Source organism: Perca flavescens, chromosome 1, assembly GCF_004354835.1.
Source record: "Perca flavescens isolate YP-PL-M2 chromosome 1, PFLA_1.0, whole genome shotgun sequence".
Lineage (NCBI taxonomy): Eukaryota > Metazoa > Chordata > Actinopteri > Perciformes > Percidae > Perca > Perca flavescens.
Genome location: NC_041331.1, coordinates 35354290 through 35373653, shown reverse-complemented (window position 1 = coordinate 35373653; position 19364 = coordinate 35354290). Strand labels below are relative to the sequence as shown.

Here is a 19364-nt window from a genome sequence, read left to right as displayed (position 1 = left end):
AAACACATCCTATTGTGAAGAATATTACCTACCAAAGTATTCCTTTTTCATGTGCATCTCTAACTCCTTTTCCAGCTCCAAGGTGAGCGCCTCCAGCCGCCTCTCCGCCTGACTTGGTCCACTCTCTCGGCTGGGGGTCACCTGGTAAGGTAGCTTAAACCTCTGACTCGAGGAAGCCGTTTTTGAGGACATCCCATAACTAAACGACGAGGGCGACCCCGCGGTCATCTCCACAGCTCCTCCCGTCTGGGTCGGCTGCTGGGGCTCTGGCACCGCCGAGAGCCCCTGGAGATGGATGCGATTTTGGATCCCATTGGTGTCTCCAAACTCCTGCAGCAGCGTGTCCTCGTGTAGACCGCTACCCAGCATCGATGACCTGGGCGAAGGCAGCTGCAGATCCGGGTAGGTGCTCATAGAACCCCTGGAGCTGCGGGAACTTCTGGAGCTGTGACTGGAGATGCTGGACCGGGGGCTGGCCACGCAGTTTGCGGTGGTCCCCGGTCTTGCGCTCCCGTCCTGGCTGCAGATGCTCGAACGAGGACTCGCCAGCGGCGCTGCGTGTAAAATCGCTCCCTCGAAATCATGGTTGACCACAGGCCCGTACCGTGAGTCAGAGTAACTGGATCTCGGGCTGGTAGTGAAGGAGTACTGGCTCGCCGTGCTCGACCTGGGGCTGGTGTGCCTCTGGTCGTAGCCCATGCTGATGCCGCTGGTGCGGTTGCTGCTGGGCTTGCTGCAGCAGTCACAGCTGTTGAGGCTGGCCCGGGGACTGGAGTGTTTACTCGTGTCGCTTGCGGTGCTTGCATAGCTGGATCTGGGACTGAGGACGCTGTTGCCCTCGCAGTGAACTAAACTAGACCTCGGGCTCGTGTACCTGTCCTGACCCGGTACCACCAAACTAGTGCGCGGGCTGCTAATGCTCGACCTCGGGCTGGCATGCTTGCTCTGCTCTTGAGAGGACAGGGAAGATGCTAAGCTGGACCGGGGACTAGTGGCGTTATACCTCCCGTCGTGGCTGCTGGTTATGCAGACACTGTTGCACCTGTTGCCGGGCAGTGCCACCGGCTTGTTGAGAGGCACGCCGTCGAAGGCGGAGCCGGTGCTGTACCTGTGGCCCTGCACCTCCAGAGAGTATCTCCTGTGCCTCTCGGAAGCGCCCGTGTAGCACGGCAAAGCCACTTCGGATTTGGTGCAACAGCTCTCCTCAGTATAAACGGCGTCTCTTTGAGGGGCACAAAAATCCACAGGAACGGCCCGGCTGCAATTCACAGGGCGCACCGGAGCCGCGTTGTACACTTTATTCCCAGACGTGAAATTCTCCACTGTGTGATGCTGCTGGTGAAGCACAGAGGTACCATTCATTGGCTTACTTTTATGCTCCGATACCGTCGGAGCCGAAAAGTCCAAATCGGGATTAATCACCAAATCTCTCCTCGCATTGTACATCCCGTCTTTATAGGCATCATACAAGGAGAGGTCCTCCATCAATTTACTGGTCCGGAGTCCCAAATCTTCCTGGTAATGCTCCATGTTGTGCTCCCGAGGCAAGAAACAAGTTCAGAGTGTGCTCCGCTCCGCGAGCCAAACTAGCGAGCACCGCGGAGCACTAATTGCATTTCACATGGAAATCAAAACAAAACGCCGCGGTACAGCCGTCGCTCGTTTACAGAAAACCACAAACGTACTGAGAAACCTCCTCCGGGTGCCGCATCGTCTTCTACTGCGTTGCGCCCTTCGCCGAAAAAACAAACTCTTTCTCACAGTTTCAGCCGACAGGGATACGTTTGTCAACTTCAGTTTTTGTTAAGTTGAAAGGTCTTTACAGTCAATGGCGCGCTGCGCGGAGGAATTTCCTCCGGTTGGGTTTTCCTCTAGTTTCACCTACGGCCACTATGCCAGAAATCAAAGTAGGCTGGATAATCGGATACGCCATAAAAATCCATTGTATACAAGTCCGAGCTCGCCAAGCGTGAGGAAATCTAAATAAAACAACGTTTTACACAGGGGACTCGTTTGCGTGAAAGGAATGCGGGGATGAAGACAGGATGCGCTGCGCCTCTCTGGAATGTGGTTAATGCTGCAGAGAAACAATGATTGCGACCAACTCAGCAAGGGGCTGCCGGCTCTGAAAAGAGGAATAGTTTAGAGAGAAGGGGACGTCTGCATTCATCCCAGGCAGACTAAAATACCACACAAAGCACGCCTCACCTGGTCCGACTCCTTTTACACCACAAATAAGCTGCAGTAAATTGGTAGTATGCAGGGCAACGTAATTTAAAACTAGTTTATACACATTTTTTAGTCTGATGATATAAAGACAAAGACATTCTCGGGTCGCCCAAACTCAAGTGTAGCCTGACATGATCCATTTTAGGACAATGTCCAATTACCACGGGTAGCCTATAGTTCCAATAGGAATATGAATGTGATATTATGTTGGCAACAAAACGAGTCAAAAAGGAAACAAAGTATAAAAGACATGATTAAATAAATAAAAAAGTTTGTATTAGGCTGCATAAAAAAAATAATTAAATTTTAGGTAGAAATACACTGAAAGCAAAGTGTATGAGTCATTTCAAAAAGTAAAACCAAATTAAAAGCTGTGGAAAGAAATGGTTGACTATGATGACCACAGTTAACTTAATATTTGGTGTATTATTACTGTATGTTTGTGATACAATACAGTGATATTTAATGCAGGCCAGAGGAGATGTTGCCGTAGCCATTATAAACCAGGCTATTAAATCTTCATCTTTCCCCAGGGTCCTCAAATATGAAATCCATTTACCTGTCTAAATTAAACTAAAACCTTGAATCCAGGTTTAAAACCAAACAAACCACATTTGCCATTTAAGGATTTATTCATTACAGTTTTCAGAACATTCCTTGGTATCTTATGTTACAGTTCCACAAAAACAGCATTTAGAAATGTCTGTATTAGGTTATTAATATTTATTTCCCCAAAGAGGTTCTTTCAAAACTGTTCTGAAAAAGAGGTAGCATTTGACAGTCTCTGACAGTGACAACAGCCAAATGATGTAAACTAAGACATTAGGTACAGAGAATATACGATTGTAATGGGTTACAGTATAAAAAAGGTGTTTATGACTGACACACCTGCCAGTACTGACTGATTTTGTGAATCCATGGACCCAGCTGTCATATTAAGACATTTAATAAAAAATAAAAATAGTTCTGAACCAGTTTTGATACAGGGTGTATAGCATTTTGGAAAATACCAACATTTTGGTTGAGTTGCTCATCCACTGCCAACAGATGGAAGAAAAGAGAGAACCACCGCAACAAAGGCCAAAACTAACAGGATGTCTAGTAATAATCGACTGAGGTAGGAGCAGTGAGTTTTTTTCCCATGGCCTCTGCTTCTGAACCATTGTACAACCTCATCCAGGTTGTGCTCCTGGGGCTCATAACCGAGCTCAGCCTTAGCTTTTGCCATGCTGAAGTAATGAGTCACGCCAGTCTTATACACCTCTGTACGTGTCAGCAGTGGCTGGAAGTTATAGAAGGGCCCGATGAGGTAGTGAATCATTTCTGTGAGGAAGGCAACAAAGTAGATGAGAGAGATAGGAAGGCGCAGTTTGGGGAAAGGATAGCCCAAGCCCTCCACCAGAGGCCTAAAGAATTCAAAATTGTTGACAGGCCTGCCATCGGAGATAAAGTAGGCCTGGCCAGCAGAGCTGTGCTGCTTCTCCAAGATCAGAGCCTTGGCTGCAAGCACATGTGCTGACACCAGGTTGTCCACATGGACAAACTCCACCAGGCTGCTGGGTTCACCATAAACAAACCTGAAGATGCCCTTCTCTATGTAGCTAACTACCCTGGGCAGGTGCCTCTGCTCCCCAGGCCCGTAGATTCCTGCTGGACGCAACGCGCAGCTTCTCAGCGCCCCGGAACCGTCCTTTAGTGCTGTGCCGTTAGCTTTTAGCACTGCCATCTCAGCCAGGGACTTGGTTCTGGAGTAGTGGTCGGGGTGAAGATGGAGAGGTAGATAAGGGAGGCTTTCATCCCCATTCTCTATCACCTGGCCTCCGAACACCACGTTGAAGGTGCTGGTGTAAACCAGCCTGGACACTCCGTGCTCCACGCAAGCCTTAAGGACGTTCCTTGTGCCTTGGACATTCACCGCCTCAATCAGATGCCGGTTCAGCTGCTCTCTGCCAGACATGCCATAGGAGGCGATGTGGAATACACAGTCCACACCAGCGATGGCCTTCTCAACTTGTGCATACTCACGTATATCTCCTTGAACAAACACAATGTCGTCTGGCAATCCTTGCTTTGGAGTGGCTGTGTCAAACAGAATGATCTTGGCTCCGTTTTTATGCAGGGAGCATGCCAGGCTAACGGGGGAAAACAAGTTGTTAAATATGAATTAATTTCTGCATTAAACTTATTACAATTCCTCCAGTTTCACTTAATAAAATGGTCTATGACAAAAATACATGCATTGCATAAAAAGCCAATGCTAAGACGTGTTTCAGACTGGCCTGTCTGTCTTTAGTATGTTTTTCATCGTGGTTTGTCAAAATGGATGTCATATTCCTGCTGCAAAACAAATCTACCTAAGGGTACAAATAAAGTAACCTGAACTTGCATGGATTTCTACTTTTAAATCTACCACAGGTCTGTGGCAGTCACTGATCCAATCTAACTGAGATAACTGGTGCATTACCGCCACCTTGTTGTGGTGAAGCAGTGGGACAGCAGCACAGAGCAACTCTGAAACCATTCCTGTTGAGGGTTTACGGACTGTGAATGTGTGACGTTACTTTGTTTTGAGTAAAACTTTATGAGATTGTTCTTACCGATAACCAAAATAGCCAGATCCCCCAGTTATCAAAAACGTCTCTGTACTTGCATTTTCCATTGCAGGAGGGCAAATCTGTGAGTTTATAAAAGAGAGTATTTGGCATTAACGAAGTTAGAACGACAGTTTAAAAATTGCACACACAGAATTATCACAGGCCTACATGTCACAATTATACAGTCACAAACCAAAAAATAAATAAATAAATAAAGGCTAAGTTGACGTTACCTAACCTGCAGTCTGTATAGGCTTCACGGATCTTGTACTTTAGTAGGCTAAATAGGCTATAGACTACCTTTGTAATAGGAGGATTGCTTTTACATTGCCTACCACACTTTACTAACTATGCTACAAAGTAGCGTTAGTGTGTTTTGACATGCACAAACAGTAGTTAATATAAACCCACAGCCTCTAGCCTACTCTAAACTATTTAAGTTCACGTATTCACCAACCTCAACATAAACCGTGTAGTAAACGAGGGAAATAAATATCTCTTGAATAGCACAAATTCAAAATGTAACTATACAGCAAGTGATCACGTTGAGCACCCCACCGGCGTTGTGTACACTTCCTTGGTCGGTGCTGTACGTGCTTTTTGTTACGCAAATTATGAACAGCTGCGTCAAGTGGACGTAGGAACGGCAGACTACCACAGGAAGTCATGCGATAGATCTTCACAATGATGAAGGCCTATGGCAGATGATTTTAAATAAAAATCATCCACAGTTATTAAAATAATAATTAAATAGCTACAATTGTCAAATAAGTGTGTGGTTTTATACCTTAGTTATACTGTGATTTTGATCTATACTAGATATACTGCAATCTCTCATTGCATAATGTTCGCCAATGACGCTTTTATGTTGACAGTTTCAATCGGATACAGGGCGCATTTAAGGCCCGCGCACACCGGAGACGAGCAATTATTTTTTTTTAACAAGAATACAGATATACAAACAAACAAGGCACATTTACGAAGAGAACAAAACTTACATTCTTATCTTCAACAAACACACCCAACTTTATAGTTTCCACTGTCAGAGGTGATATCTCAATATTGTTCTGTAGCATGCAGCTTTGCAGATCTCTCCAGGAAGATTGCACTGACTCACATAGAAAGTGTTTGAGCTTTAACAGAACACCGCTGTGTGGTCCATGGACGTATAGGTGTGGTGGGATCGGGTGGGATGCACTCAAGGGGGTAAGCTTCGCTTCAGAACGCGAACCTCCGATGGCGCCATTTTGTTGCTACGAAGCGATCACCTCTTGTTAGCATTACACTGACCGCCATTTTATTTTTACGTCACTTGACTGCGAATAACTTTACATCTGAAGCGTTTAAAGACTCTATTCGTCCATTGTTTATTTCTAAAGAAACACGACAATGTATAAAAGGCTCAATTACCTTGTACCTCACGTTATAGCTCCGTAGCAGACGTTTTTGTAAAAATAGGCTAACGATTGTGTCATAACCAAGTGACTTACTGTCGCACAGTAGAGGAATTACCGTATAGTACAGGAGAAGCTCGCAGGCAGTTTCGACTTACATTAGCTGTTTAGGTTTAATTACTAATGTTAACTAGCATGTTAGTTAGCAATAATTAGCCTGTGCTTATGTTATCTCCTTACATATACCTACGCTCTCCGTCTCTGTAAGATTAGAAATGATTGAGATTTCTCTTGGCACAGCTACCAGAAGACTTACAACTTTAAGACACGTTGCTCACGTCACATTTACGTTGTCTCTGTCAGTTGGAGGCTGCGCAGTAAAGCAAGAGATCACCGGAAAAATGCTTCTAATAGCCTTCACCATAGACAGTATGGCCTTCACTGGTCTCCGTCCAGAGCAACGGGGTCTATTGGTCCATTATATACTGTCTATGGATGCACTACTACGCTGCAATGGCGTTTTGCTGCCCTCTACTGTTTATGACAAACAGTCACATCTGACCAATAAACGTTTTGCGTAATGACGCATTTTGGGAAAACGAAAGGAGAGCTCGCTCCAAGTTTACAAACTCGTCAAAGATTCGGACCAGAGCAAACGAACCCCAGGTGTGAATACGCCCTAAAACTCTGAAAGCGTAAGTACAAAGTCATATAGTTAGTATGATAGTGTGGCTGACCGGGTGGGAAGGGTACAAATTTAGCACACTTTACCAGACAAATGCTGGTAAAATATGCAAGTGACTGGTAGATTTGCTTCACTCATCAGCCAATAAAACAATTGCAATCTTGTGGCTGGTAACATTTGTACAGCCTGTTGGTGGACGAAAAAGTTAATTTTGAACCCTGCGTGTGAGAAATGTGTGGGATAGTTTTCTTTTATTATCTGTCTGTTCTGTATGTTCCATAGCGAAGATGTGGAGCCACACATAAAGCCTGACTAACACGAGACCCATGCAAATCATCAACTTACCCAAACCTTTGACCAAATACTGTCAGGTTTTACTGGATTAACTGTTCACCAGAAGAAGAAAAAAAACATGAGTTTGCAAGAATTCGTGGCTCTATCGATATACCGCATGCTCATAAGAGTCCATTTTGACTGCTTGCACAAGATATGAAAGATAAGGTTAAACACATTTGCTGCATATTTTTCTCGCAAAACTTAAGTCTCAAACGTTATATGTGTGGAATTTGACATTTCAATTGTTTTAAATAATTGAAAACAAGCATACAATATCAGAGTACTTCATTAGGGCTAATTCTTTTTCACTTCTAAGAGAAAATCATAACCATTTGCTGATTTTATTCGTTTTGGGCATATAGCCACATGTGTCTACTTTGCAGCATTACTGTAGAATTGTCTGCCAGCAAATCAAAAACGTTTAAAGTGACCTTAAAAAAAAAGTGGCATTTTCAATTTCTGTACTTGTGGTCTTGTGCGGTTTTATTTTATGGCGTGATAAGTTCTTTACTAAAGGACCACAATGGAAATAAGCCTTCTGACTGTATTGTGTTTTATCCTCCTTCAAACATTCCATCCCTCGTTTTTATCCTTTATCTTAAAAAAATGATATGCGGGGCACCTGGATAACTCACCTGGTAGAGCGTGGAGGTTCATTTCCGACCTCCTATCTAAGCTTTCCTATTGAAAAAATCTTTAAAAAAAGATATGCACTAAGTGCACCTATACACCAGTTTTGTCAATGCCAGAGTTGATCCAAGATAAACTAAAAAATCCTGAATAATTATTAAAACCTATGAAACAATAAATATGACTCAGCAAAACTAGGTTTAACTGTATAACCGGTAGACTGGTCCCATAATTCATGTAATGTCCTATATTTTGCAGATGAATTTGGACGAATACTTCAAAAGAATTGGTCTCCATGGCTCATATGATAAACCGGATCTTGCAACCCTGATGTTGATCCACAAACAGCATGTCATGTCAGTTCCTTTCGAAAACCTCAGCATTCACTGCGGTGAGACGATCATCATGGACCTTGAGGTCATTTTCAACAAGATAGTGAGGAGCAGACGTGGAGGATGGTGCCTTGAGAGCAACTTCCTGTTTGGCTGGGTGCTGAGAGAAATGGGCTACGCCACTACGACGTTAGGCTCCAGAGTTTTCATCGGCACCAGCAATGAGACTTCCCCCTACGAATCTCATCTCATCCACATGGTTGTCATTGATGGAAAGGCTTATATAGCAGATGTAAGCTTTGGGGTGTCTTCCCAAGTGTGGGAACCCCTGGCGCTCATCTCTGGAGAGGACCAACCTCAGGCAGCAGGTGTCTTTCGTCTCATAGACAAGGGGGACATCTGGGTGCTGGAGAAAACGGGTAGAAAGCTAGAAATTCTTAATCCAGACTTTGCAAAATCAAGTCTTGTCAACAATAATGAAACAAAGCAGATCTACTGCTTCACCTTGGTGCCCCGTGAGGCTGATCATTTTTTTGAGAAAAACCACACACTCCAGACAGATCCTACTTCACTGTTCACCAATAAATCCATCTGCTCTTTGCAAACCCCAACAGGATTTAGAGCCCTTGTTGGCTGGACCTACAGCGAGGTCACCTACAAACAAGATGTTGATGTCTATGACATGAGAAACATAACAGATGATGAGATAGAGCAAATTCTGAGGGAAAAGTTTGATGTAAAGCTGCAGAACAAACTGCAGCCTGTAAGCAAAAAATCATGTTACACACTTTGAAATCCTACACGTTTTTATTTTTAAATTGAACCGGAATGATCTCACAGCTAGAGGTGTGAATCTTCACTGATCTTTCGATTCGATTACGATTATCATGTCTTGGATTTGATATCTCGATGCATCACGATGCATCAAATACATGTTTCTATTAAAGCCATGTAGGATATTTAATTCATAGCTTTTCAAGCTTCAAAAACAAAACCTTCTGCGGTGCTCTAATACTAAATAAATTGGATACATAAAACTACAGCACTGAGCACATGGCACTTCCTGAATGTGCAACACATAACCGAATATGTAAATAGAAATATTGTTAGGCCTACATTCAATTCTAAACAGAAATAATCGATTATTAGCCTGTCGATTATCGATGCAGCATCGTCCATGTCCACGATTCGATGCATCGATTATTTGATTAATTTCAACACCTCTACTCACAACCTGCGTTGATTTCATGACAATGGTCAGCAGCTTGCCGGAGAATAATCTAATTGAAAGGCTAACAATACTTTACATGATTGGGTGGGCTTATTTTACTAACCTACTTCAAATTTAAATGTTTTAATTAGTTCTTTCAATTTTTGTTCAATGAAAATTATGCATTGTATTAGGGCTGAAAAAAGAAAAACATGTTTTGGATTTATGCTTTTGGTATATATGTAAGAGCAATGCAAGAAGCACATATGCTGTTCTTAAGGAAAGTATTACGAACCAAAGAAAAGTGATTTTATAAAAAATATATGTTTACCCTTATTGTACTGTACTTTATACAAAACATTCTTATACCAATAATCTGCTGAACTTCAAATTATGTTATACATTTATATGGTATGAGTGTTATGCTTGGATGTCCCTAACTTAGTCTCATCTGTACTCTATACTTAATGATATATCATCACCATACTTACATATTATGCTTATAAACTTTTTCTTCTGAAACACGGCTAAGCTTGTTTTTTTCTAAGAAGGCTGCAGGGCTTAAAGGAGAATTCTGGCCAATTTTTACGTTAATCTTGATCGCTATAAATATGCAAGTACAGTCGATAGAAAAAAAAATCAGCCGAATTGGTTCGGTCAACAAGGAGTAGCTGCAGCTACTTCTACAAGCTTCCACTGAGCTAAAACAGCAGTTGTCGGGGCAGGTTTTAGAGTGCCTTTGTTCCTCTAACGGACACGAAATGCAATTAAAATGTCGGTGCAACATGAACAGGGGCCTTGACAACAAGATGCGTTTTCAGCTCAGACATTGTTTAAATTCACCTCCCCTGTATCTATCCTGCTGGTAGCTAGCTCGCCCTGCTAGCTGCTAGCTACTGTCCGTGATAAGTGTGTTCAGCAAGGCTTATTCTGTGATAATCCTCACGCAACAGTTCCATGTGTATTTGTAGGTCCCTGTTCATGTTGCACAGACATTTTAATTGCATTTTGTGTCTGTTAAGAGGCACAGAGGCACTCTAAAACGTGCCCCTACAACAGCCGTTTTAGCTCAGTGGAAGCTCATAGAGGTAGCGGCAGCAACTCCAGTTTGCTAGGACTGATTCAGGTCTGGGTTTTTTTCAATCAAAAGTACTCGCATATTTATAGCGATCAAGATTAACGTAAAAATTGGCTGGAATTCTCCTTTGAATCAGATGCAAAGTAGGGCAGGTCTTTGCCGAAAAGCAAGTGCGGTGTGGTCTCTGTGATAACGCGGCTAAAAAAAAAAGGAGGCAAAGTTTATCAAACTGCGTGTAGATACAGCTTTAGTTGAGAAAGGAGTTAAAAACAAATGGCGCTGGGCATGAATAGAAGACACGAGGAAAAGGGTGGAGACGGGAAACAGTTTAGCGCTCTGTGCCTCAAATTGAGGGAGCCGGGTGTTTGCTTCTGCAGCGTATGTTCAAGGAAGATACTGGACGGCAGCAGCGGTAAGTAAGTGCTTGCTAGTCATCAGAGGTGTGTGCACGTTCATAGCGGAACACGATTTGTCATTAACAATGGCAACTGTGTAAAGCTATCTGAAGCCCAAACTGCCTTGACAAAGCTGTCTGTTTGGAATCAACATGGCAGGTATTTAAACATAGCGGCCTTGTCCCAGAGTTTAGACGTCTAGCTATATGAAAAGCTAAACAATGCAAAGTTTTAAAGGGGCCATATTATGCTCATTTTCAGGTTCATAATTGTAATTTGAAATTGTACCAGAATAGGTTTACATGGTTTAATTTTCAAAAAACACCATATTTTTTGTTGTACTGCACATTGCTGCAGCTCCTCTTTTCACCCTATGTCAGTTCTCGCTTTTAGCTACAGAGTGAGACCTCTCAACTTCTGTAACATCTTGTCAGTCGCACATGCGCAGTAGCTAGGTAAGGATTGTGTGAGCTAGCTAGCTGTTTCTCCAACTTCGTCCTGTACAAGGCAGGATTAACTGAAAGACTTCAGGGACATGGGACATGTAAGTTGTTCTATATAATTTATTTTGTCGATTAGGGTGAATTCATGTGTGTTGTAGCAGTGACCGTGATCCTGCCTGAAATGAGAGTATGCTATGCTGTGGCACGTCAGATCTGCTGGTCGCAGGTCGAGCTGTTCCACTAAACTCCAAAACACGTTCACCTCACTGCGGCACATACTCTCCACTGCTGATTCCATTGGGTGGCACACACCATACAGTCTATGGTCCGCCGTGTGCATCCAACATCATAAAATAAGAAATATTATGTCACTTTTCTTAACTCCAACTTAAATTAGCTGTCACACGGTGTGACTCACACCTGTTGACTGTGTGCCTATGTTTCAGAAATATTATCAGCATCATTATAATTGATACATGTGAAAGGGACATGTTGATAAAAAAATTACACTTGGCAATTGTCATTGGGGTAAAATCTTACTATATTTGCTTAATAGCATCGTTAAAACTTCTCATTTAACCTGTGCACTTTTAACTTCACGTGCCAGTGAAGGTAAAAAAAAAAAAAACAGACCAAAATTCTAAATAGCAAGGTCCTTTTACATGCAAAGCCTCACAGCTAAAAGCTTAAAGTCTGGGTGGTATCATCCATTTTAGTCTGTGGCCCAACAAGGTCTCCAACTTAACGTTATTGGAAGTGTTGAGGTATGAAAGCATCACACACATTTGAAATGAATGAGATGCTCGTCCCTGTTTGCTCAGTGCTGTTAAACAGGATGCAGGAGTTTTGTTGTTCCAAAATAATTAAATAACCAAAAAGGAATTGAAACACAGCAAATCTAAGGCTTTTGAGGTCCCTAGAGGTCTGGGGCCTGTGGCAGTTACCCGCTTTGCTCAATTGGGGGAATAGGAAATAAAGGTGTACATATATATATATATATAATAGTTATATATATATATATATATATAATAGTTATATATATATATATATATATATATATAATAGTTATATATATAATAGTTATATATATATATAATAGTTATATATATATATATATATAATAATAATAATAGTTATATATATATATATAATAATAATAATAATAATAATAGTTATATATAACTATTATTATATATATATATATATAACTATTATATATATATATAACTATTATATATATATATAACTATTATATATATATATATAACTATTATATATATATATATAACTATTATATATATATATATATATATATAACTATTATATATATATATATATAACTATTATATATATATATATAACTATTATATATATATATATATAACTATTATATATATATATATATAACTATTATATATATATATATAACTATTATATATATATATATATATATATATAATATTATATATATATATAACTATATATATATATATATATATATATATATATATATATATATATATATATATATATATAACTATTTTATATATATATATATATATATATATATATATATATATATATATATATATATACTACCGGTCAAAAGTTTGGGGTCACTTAGAAATTTCCATTCCAGACAGAATACCAGCAGAGATCAGTTGCATTGTTTTTTTTTTAATCAGGGCAGCAGTTTTCAGATTACATTATGTGCTTACATAATTGCAAAATGGTTCTCGACTGTTGTAGACAGAAGTGGCTGAAGAAATGCTTGAAATTCATGCTTTTTGGTCTAAACGTCATACCCAAATTAAAAGTGGTACAGCTCCCATATACTTTGACACTTAGGGGTGTGCCTGATATCATTGGAAAGGAAACACTCAAGTTGTGTCAGGGTGATTCTAGGCCTTACTGACACAGAGTTACAGAGGCTAGAATGGAGATTTTTATTTCTGTCCAAGTTATAAATCTGTAAAATTATTAAAATACACTGCTGTAAACACATCTGACAGGTGACAGACAACACAGCATTAGCCACGTCTCAGCTTACTACAGAAAAAAAATTCAGAAGCTAAAAGACTCAAAAAAATGGATTTTATATGAATTCTTTTCTACAAATATGTCTGTGCGTTTTTTATTTCTATTTGAAAAGTGCAAATAAAAAGCCAAAAAACTACAAAATACAACACTTCTCAAATACACAAACAAACCCACATCAATCACCTTTCCAATGATATCAGGCACACCCCTGAGTTTCAAAGTATATGGGAGCTGTACCACTTTTAATTTGGGTATGACGTTTAGACCAAAAAGCATGAATTTCAAGTGTTTCTTCAGCCACTTCTTTCTACAACAGTCGAGAACCCTTTTGCAATTATGTAAGCACATAATGTAATCTGAAAACTGCTGCCCTGGTTAAAAAAAACAATACAACTGATCTCAGCAGGTATTGTGTCTGGAATGGAGTGGAATGGAAATTTCTAAGTGACCCCAAACTTTTGACCGGTAGTGTATATATATAACTATTATATATATATATATATATATATATATATATATATATATATAACTATTATATATATATATATAAAATATATATATATATATATATAACTATATATATATATATATATATATATATATATATATATATATATATATATATATATAACTATTATATATATATATATATATATAACTATTATATATATATATATATATAACTATTATATATATATATATATATAAACTATTATATATATATATATATATAACTATATATATATATATATAACTATTATATATATATATAATATATATATATATATATATATATATATATATATATATAACTATATATATATATATATATATAACTATTATATATATATATATAACTATTATATATATATATATATATATAACTATATATATATATATATATATATAACTATTATATATATATATATATATATATATATATATAACTATTATATATATATATATATATAACTATATATATATATATATATATATATATATATATATATTATATATATATAACTATTATATATATATATATAACTATTATATATATATAACTATTATATATATATATATAACTATTATATATATATATATATAACTATTATATATATATATATAACTATTATATATATATAACTATTATATATATATATATATATAACTATTATATATATATATAACTATTATATATATAACTATTATATATATATATATAACTATTATATATATATATAACTATTATATATATATATATATATATATAAACTATTATATATATATAACTATTATATATATATATATATATAACTATTATATATATATATATAACTATTATATATATATATATAACTATTATATATATATATAACTATTATATATATATATAACTATTATATATATATATATATATATATATATATATATATATATATATATAGTTATATATATATATATAACTATTATATATATATATAATAGTTATATATATATATATATAATAGTTATATATATATATAATAGTTATATATATATAATATATATATATATATATATATATATATATATAGTTATATATATATATATATATATATATATAACTATTATATATATATATATAACTATTATATATATATATATATATACACAATAACTATTGTGTGTGTGTGTATATATATATATATATACACACACACAATAGTTATTGTTATTATGACTGACCGTCAGGGGAGAGAACTGGGGTCCCTGGGCCTGTCTGGGTTACTGGACCTACTGAACCACCAGAGCGTGATGGACCAGAGGGATAGAGGCGGGAGCTCACTCTTTGTACCGCCCTTTATTTGGTTTACACCCAATCACGTTAAAGCTGAGCATGCAGCCAATGCGGATTGGCCTGTCGTTGAGCTGAGGGGAAGAAGTGGCACAGCCAACAGCACTGCAGGCTGGTGTGACCACCAGGCTCAGATATGAACTCCTTGGAACAGGCCGAAGGTAACCAAGACAGAAATGAAATAACCACATTGTAATTAACTGCTGATTTGTTTTAACGTCATAGCTACAATCACCAAAATCATTCAAAACAAACGTCTTAAAAGGAGATTAGTTACATAGTTAGATGCAACGTTGAGTTAGCTGGCTAGATAGCTAGCTAGTCTGTTTACGACACTTAGCTAGCTAGCATGTTTGCCAGCCATTAGCTAACGTTAACACATATTCCGTTATTATGTCTGCTAGTTTCTATTGTCATGATATATAGATAGCTAAGTTTTACCAGCAGCCAGTGTGACATATTCGGTGAAACTGTCGCAAACGTTTTGGATATTTAACCGGCTTATTAAGTCACGTTATGATCCTGTCTTCGCTTCAATTTAACGTTAGCTACATATGTGCAGTAACCACTAACGTTAGATACAGGCTGACATTAGTTAAGTTTAGTGATGGGCGAATGTGGCTTTGGGGCTTTCTTTCTTTTCTGACGTAAAAAGAAGCTTCGGGGCTGCAAACACAGACACCCTGTGGCTTGCAAAACGTATAGCAGCCCTTCAAAACCTCCTGTGATATGAATATTTTTAGTCTCAAATATGGAATAAAAGTTCAACAATGTGTGTAAACATCAGAGGAGTGAAACAAGCTTCGGTATCACCCGCCCATCTCTAGCTAATTATGTTAAGATTGTGTATATAAATCATCACTTAACGAAAAAGCTGATGTTGCTAGGTCATACAGCCATGATATTAAGTCCAAACACAGTGCGTTTCATTGGGGCCTATTTTTGTTTCAGACCTGAAGGCCTTTGAGAGAAGATTGACAGAGTATGTCTCCTGTTTGCAACCTGCAACAGGCAGGTGGAGAAGTAAGTAACTGTTGATGGTTGTTTTATTTTATTTGCCCAACCCTATGTATTTCTGTTCATTGACTATCAAACAAAATAATAATTTGAAGCCATCACTCACTCAGTAAATAGAGAAGTTGGTGCAGACGTAATCGCAGGTTAAAGACATGTAACCTGTTATCACCAACACTGAGCAAAGAAACTTAGAATATATATTTATTAGGTAAAACATCGTTCATGTCGTTTTACTGGGTGTCATTTTCCTGTCTTGTTTCAGTGATTCTGATAGTTGTGTCTGTCTGTACGGCTACTGGAGCTTGGAACTGGTTAATAGACCCAGACACACAGAAGGTATGTATGAGTGGATTAACATGTCTAATTGCTTCTGGCTTAAAGGGAAACTCCATCACAAAGAGAATGTACATTGTGCTATTGATGACCACTATGACGACATTATAGCCAACAGCAATACACATAATTGTCGTCCTAACGCAGGAACTACAGCATTGAGGCAATGCAAGGCAGCTTTATTTGTATAGCACATTTAAGCAACAGGGCAATTCAAAGTGCTTTACATAAAACATTAAAGACCAGTTAAAAACAATTAAATAAAATACGAGAATAAAAGTTACAGTGCAGTATAAGAAAATAACAATTATAAATGATATGATAAATTGACCATTTTTTTTCAGTATGTCCAATGACACAGACTCTGTAAACTAATAATAGATTATTTAGTAAATGGGATATTAGATTGTTTGAATATTAAGGCCTACAGCTGTGAATGTACACATCGGCACAACTAATCCAGGGTTCAGGGACTAAATTATAAATAAACTCAATGTCAGACTACAGAGAAAGCTGAGCCATTGTGTAGTGAAAGGATTCAAGCGTTTTGAGTTTCTTACACCTTCATATCAGAATTGACTGTACCTCCCTAAAGTTCAAGTAAAAGCACCAGTCTGTACTTGGTCAAACCTTGCTGTTAAAGTATGCTGGTTCATTGAACAGCACCACCTTATGCTGATGTGTAGCCATTGTCTTTTTTGCTCATAGCACCACCATGAAATAGTAGATTTTTGAGGGTAGAAGCACACTATTAACCCCCCCCTATCAGCCACATTATGGGCAGATCGTTCATGCTATCAGTCCAAATGCAGTTTGATGTTTGCTTCCGTTGCTTGTTTTGTTTCATTTTAATTATTCATTTCTAAATTGATTATTATTATCAATCTTAGTTGTGATTGGTTACCACGCTGAGCTTTTCTCAGCGCAGTTAATTTATTTTAGCTTTGCCCTGCACACTGCCTGCCCGCCTCTTGCCTGCCAGCCATCTCATTATGCTCCTCGCAACCGATTTGCTGCTCATCATTGAAATGAGCTCGCTGTGTACAGTGTGTTTCTCCCCGGAGTCGTCTGACTTTGGAGATGTCTCTTTCTGTCTCAAAGGTGGTCTGATGAAACACGAGGACAGAACACTTTAAAGTGTTCATATTATGCTCATTTTCAGGTTCATAATTGTGTTTAGAAGTTATATCAGAATAGGTTTACAGGGTTAATTTTCAAATAACACCATATTTATGTTGTACTGCACATTGCTGCAGCTCCTCTTTTCACCCTGTGTGTTGAGCTCTCTGTTTTAGCTACAGAGTGAGGCATCACACTTCTATCCCATCTTTGTTGGGAGTCGCATATGTGCAGTACCTAGGTGGACTACTAGCCAGTCAGAAGCAGAGTATGAAGGCGTGCTGTGCTAGCAGCTAGGCGAGCATTATGTGGGTTAAAAAGTGACAAGCGTTCATCACGGAAGTAAAGGCTGGACTACAATAGAGCTGTTTGGAGCAGTTTGTGAACAGTGTTTTCGGTTGGAGATGTTAAGTGCCTTTGTGGTGGACTTTGGGCTTTTTCACTTTTTAAACCTATAACCTGCACAAAAAAGATTATATAAAACAATAAAGGAAAAGGGAAAAAGCCAAAAAGCATAATATGAGCACTTTAGGCAAGATCTCTGGAGCATTATGCTAGTCCTCCGCACATTAGAAAGATAGGATTTGGGTTGAAAAAATGTGAAATGACCCCCAAGACAGATGTGCTCAGACTCACAAACTGAACTAGTTTAAACAAAGTTTCTTTTTTAACGCCCAAATTGATTAGCCCCTGTTGCATAAACACATTTCTCATGGGACCCATTGAATTTTTTTAAAATGTTCTACTACAATTGATTTCCCTTAGCTCATGATATATGAGTTCTGTAAAAGCAAAAGTTTTGTTATTGACTTAATAATTTCTGTTGCTTTGCTCTGCAGGTTTCTTTCTTTTCATCACTGTGGAATCATCCCTTCTTCACCATCAGCTGCATCACTCTTATAGCTCTCTTCTTTGCTGGGATACACAAACGAGTTGTGGCACCATCAATGTATCCTTTTGTCTGTTGGCAGTTAATATGTTTTATCAGATTTGTAATTCAAGCATCGGCACTGACCACACACGCCATTGACAGGAAAGGGTAGTGAGTTGGGTCCCTGTTTAAAACCGATTCATCTTCGTTTAAGTTTTTAAAAAGCCTAAAAGTTAAAATCTTTGACCTTTGCCCCTTCAGTATCGCTGCCCGCTGTCGGACAGTTTTAGCAGAATACAACATGTCCTGTGACGACGTGAGTTTTACAAATCTCGTTGATGACGTGACCTGTTGTCTGCTCCGACGACTTGTATTTTAGAAAGATTGGTAACACTTGTGTTATTTCTGTCGTTTCACAGACGGGTAAACTTATTCTCAAGCCACGACCGAACATCCAGTAACCACAAGCTTGAGTGGGGCGGTCAGCTGTACCTGGTCTTTGTTTATATAGCCACCGATCACTCAGTGTCTTGAGTCCTTTGGGTGGTCTGAACAGCACCAAGGGGAACAGCACTGAGACAGACATTGTCATTATGATGGAAATGCATTTGGAAGAAAGAAGAAATGACCTGATAGGGCCTTTTAACAGTGTCACTGTCCTGATGTCAGGATTGAAGACAATAGTTCAGTTGTTTATTTCTAATGTTGAGCATGTATTTTAACTAAATGTTTCTATTTTTTAAAATGATTTACCTAATAAATACTTCAGGTGTGAAACTGTCTCATATGTTGTGTTTTATTACACATAAACCCTGTGTCTATTA

The 19364-nt window shown here is 38.3% G+C and overlaps 4 protein-coding genes across 10 annotated transcripts in view; 2 read left to right on the top strand and 2 right to left on the bottom strand.

Moving 5' to 3' along the window:
• Positions 1-1866, bottom strand: part of wtip (WT1 interacting protein) — a 31501-nt gene extending 29635 nt beyond the window's left edge. The window contains exon 1 of the mRNA XM_028585139.1: positions 33-1866. Coding sequence (XP_028440940.1) covers positions 33-1530 — 1498 coding nt within the window. The 5' untranslated portion in view covers positions 1531-1866. The remainder of the gene's footprint in view (positions 1-32) is intronic.
• Positions 1867-2842: 976 nt separating this feature from the next.
• On the bottom strand, positions 2843-6557 carry sdr42e1 (short chain dehydrogenase/reductase family 42E, member 1). Of its 7 annotated transcripts, none has more exons than XM_028578565.1 (3): positions 6534-6557; positions 4827-4903; positions 2843-4361 (listed from the first exon to the last, which is right to left on the bottom strand). In XM_028578565.1, exons 2-3 carry the CDS (start codon positions 4886-4888, stop codon positions 3260-3262), a joined length of 1164 nt encoding a protein of 387 aa, XP_028434366.1. In that variant the 5' UTR covers positions 4889-4903; positions 6534-6557; the 3' UTR covers positions 2843-3259. The 7 variants fall into 7 exon arrangements, with proteins under 7 accessions (XP_028434366.1, XP_028434357.1, XP_028434315.1 ...); XM_028578556.1 differs by lacking the exon at positions 6534-6557 and adding an exon at positions 5941-6073; XM_028578514.1 differs by lacking the exon at positions 6534-6557 and adding an exon at positions 5822-5934.
• A 102-nt stretch (positions 6558-6659) lies between these two features.
• Positions 6660-9073, top strand: LOC114558570 (arylamine N-acetyltransferase, pineal gland isozyme NAT-10). Its single transcript, XM_028582634.1, has 2 exons — positions 6660-6912; positions 8127-9073. The coding sequence occupies exon 2, from the start codon at positions 8127-8129 to the stop codon at positions 8991-8993; it is 867 nt and encodes a 288-aa protein (XP_028438435.1). The 5' UTR covers positions 6660-6912; the 3' UTR covers positions 8994-9073.
• Positions 9074-15253: 6180 nt separating this feature from the next.
• On the top strand, positions 15254-19322 carry cnep1r1 (CTD nuclear envelope phosphatase 1 regulatory subunit 1). The gene is made up of 6 exons (XM_028583734.1): positions 15254-15361; positions 16152-16223; positions 16480-16553; positions 18509-18618; positions 18802-18856; positions 18960-19322. The coding sequence occupies exons 1-6, from the start codon at positions 15337-15339 to the stop codon at positions 18999-19001; spliced, it is 378 nt and encodes a 125-aa protein (XP_028439535.1). The 5' UTR covers positions 15254-15336; the 3' UTR covers positions 19002-19322.
• The last annotated feature ends 42 nt before the right edge of the window (positions 19323-19364 follow it).

What these genes read in the sequence shown, in the direction of transcription:
- sdr42e1 (XM_028578514.1), bottom strand. Translation starts at nt 5,899, where the DNA reads ATGCTACAGAACAATATTGAGATATCACCTCTGACAGTGGAAACTATA. An exon ending in TGTTTGTTGAAGATAAGAAT is followed by an intron (nt 4,904 to 5,821) that starts GTAAGTTTTGTT and finishes ATAAACTCACAG; the next exon opens with ATTTGCCCTCCTGCAATGGA. An exon ending in TCTGGCTATTTTGGTTATCG is followed by an intron (nt 4,362 to 4,826) that starts GTAAGAACAATC and finishes TTCCCCCGTTAG; the next exon opens with CCTGGCATGCTCCCTGCATA.
- LOC114558570 (XM_028582634.1), top strand. Translation starts at nt 8,127, where the DNA reads ATGAATTTGGACGAATACTTCAAAAGAATTGGTCTCCATGGCTCATAT.
- cnep1r1 (XM_028583734.1), top strand. Translation starts at nt 15,337, where the DNA reads ATGAACTCCTTGGAACAGGCCGAAG. An exon ending in TGCAACAGGCAGGTGGAGAA is followed by an intron (nt 16,224 to 16,479) that starts GTAAGTAACTGT and finishes GTCTTGTTTCAG; the next exon opens with TGATTCTGATAGTTGTGTCT. An exon ending in TAGACCCAGACACACAGAAG is followed by an intron (nt 16,554 to 18,508) that starts GTATGTATGAGT and finishes TTTGCTCTGCAG; the next exon opens with GTTTCTTTCTTTTCATCACT.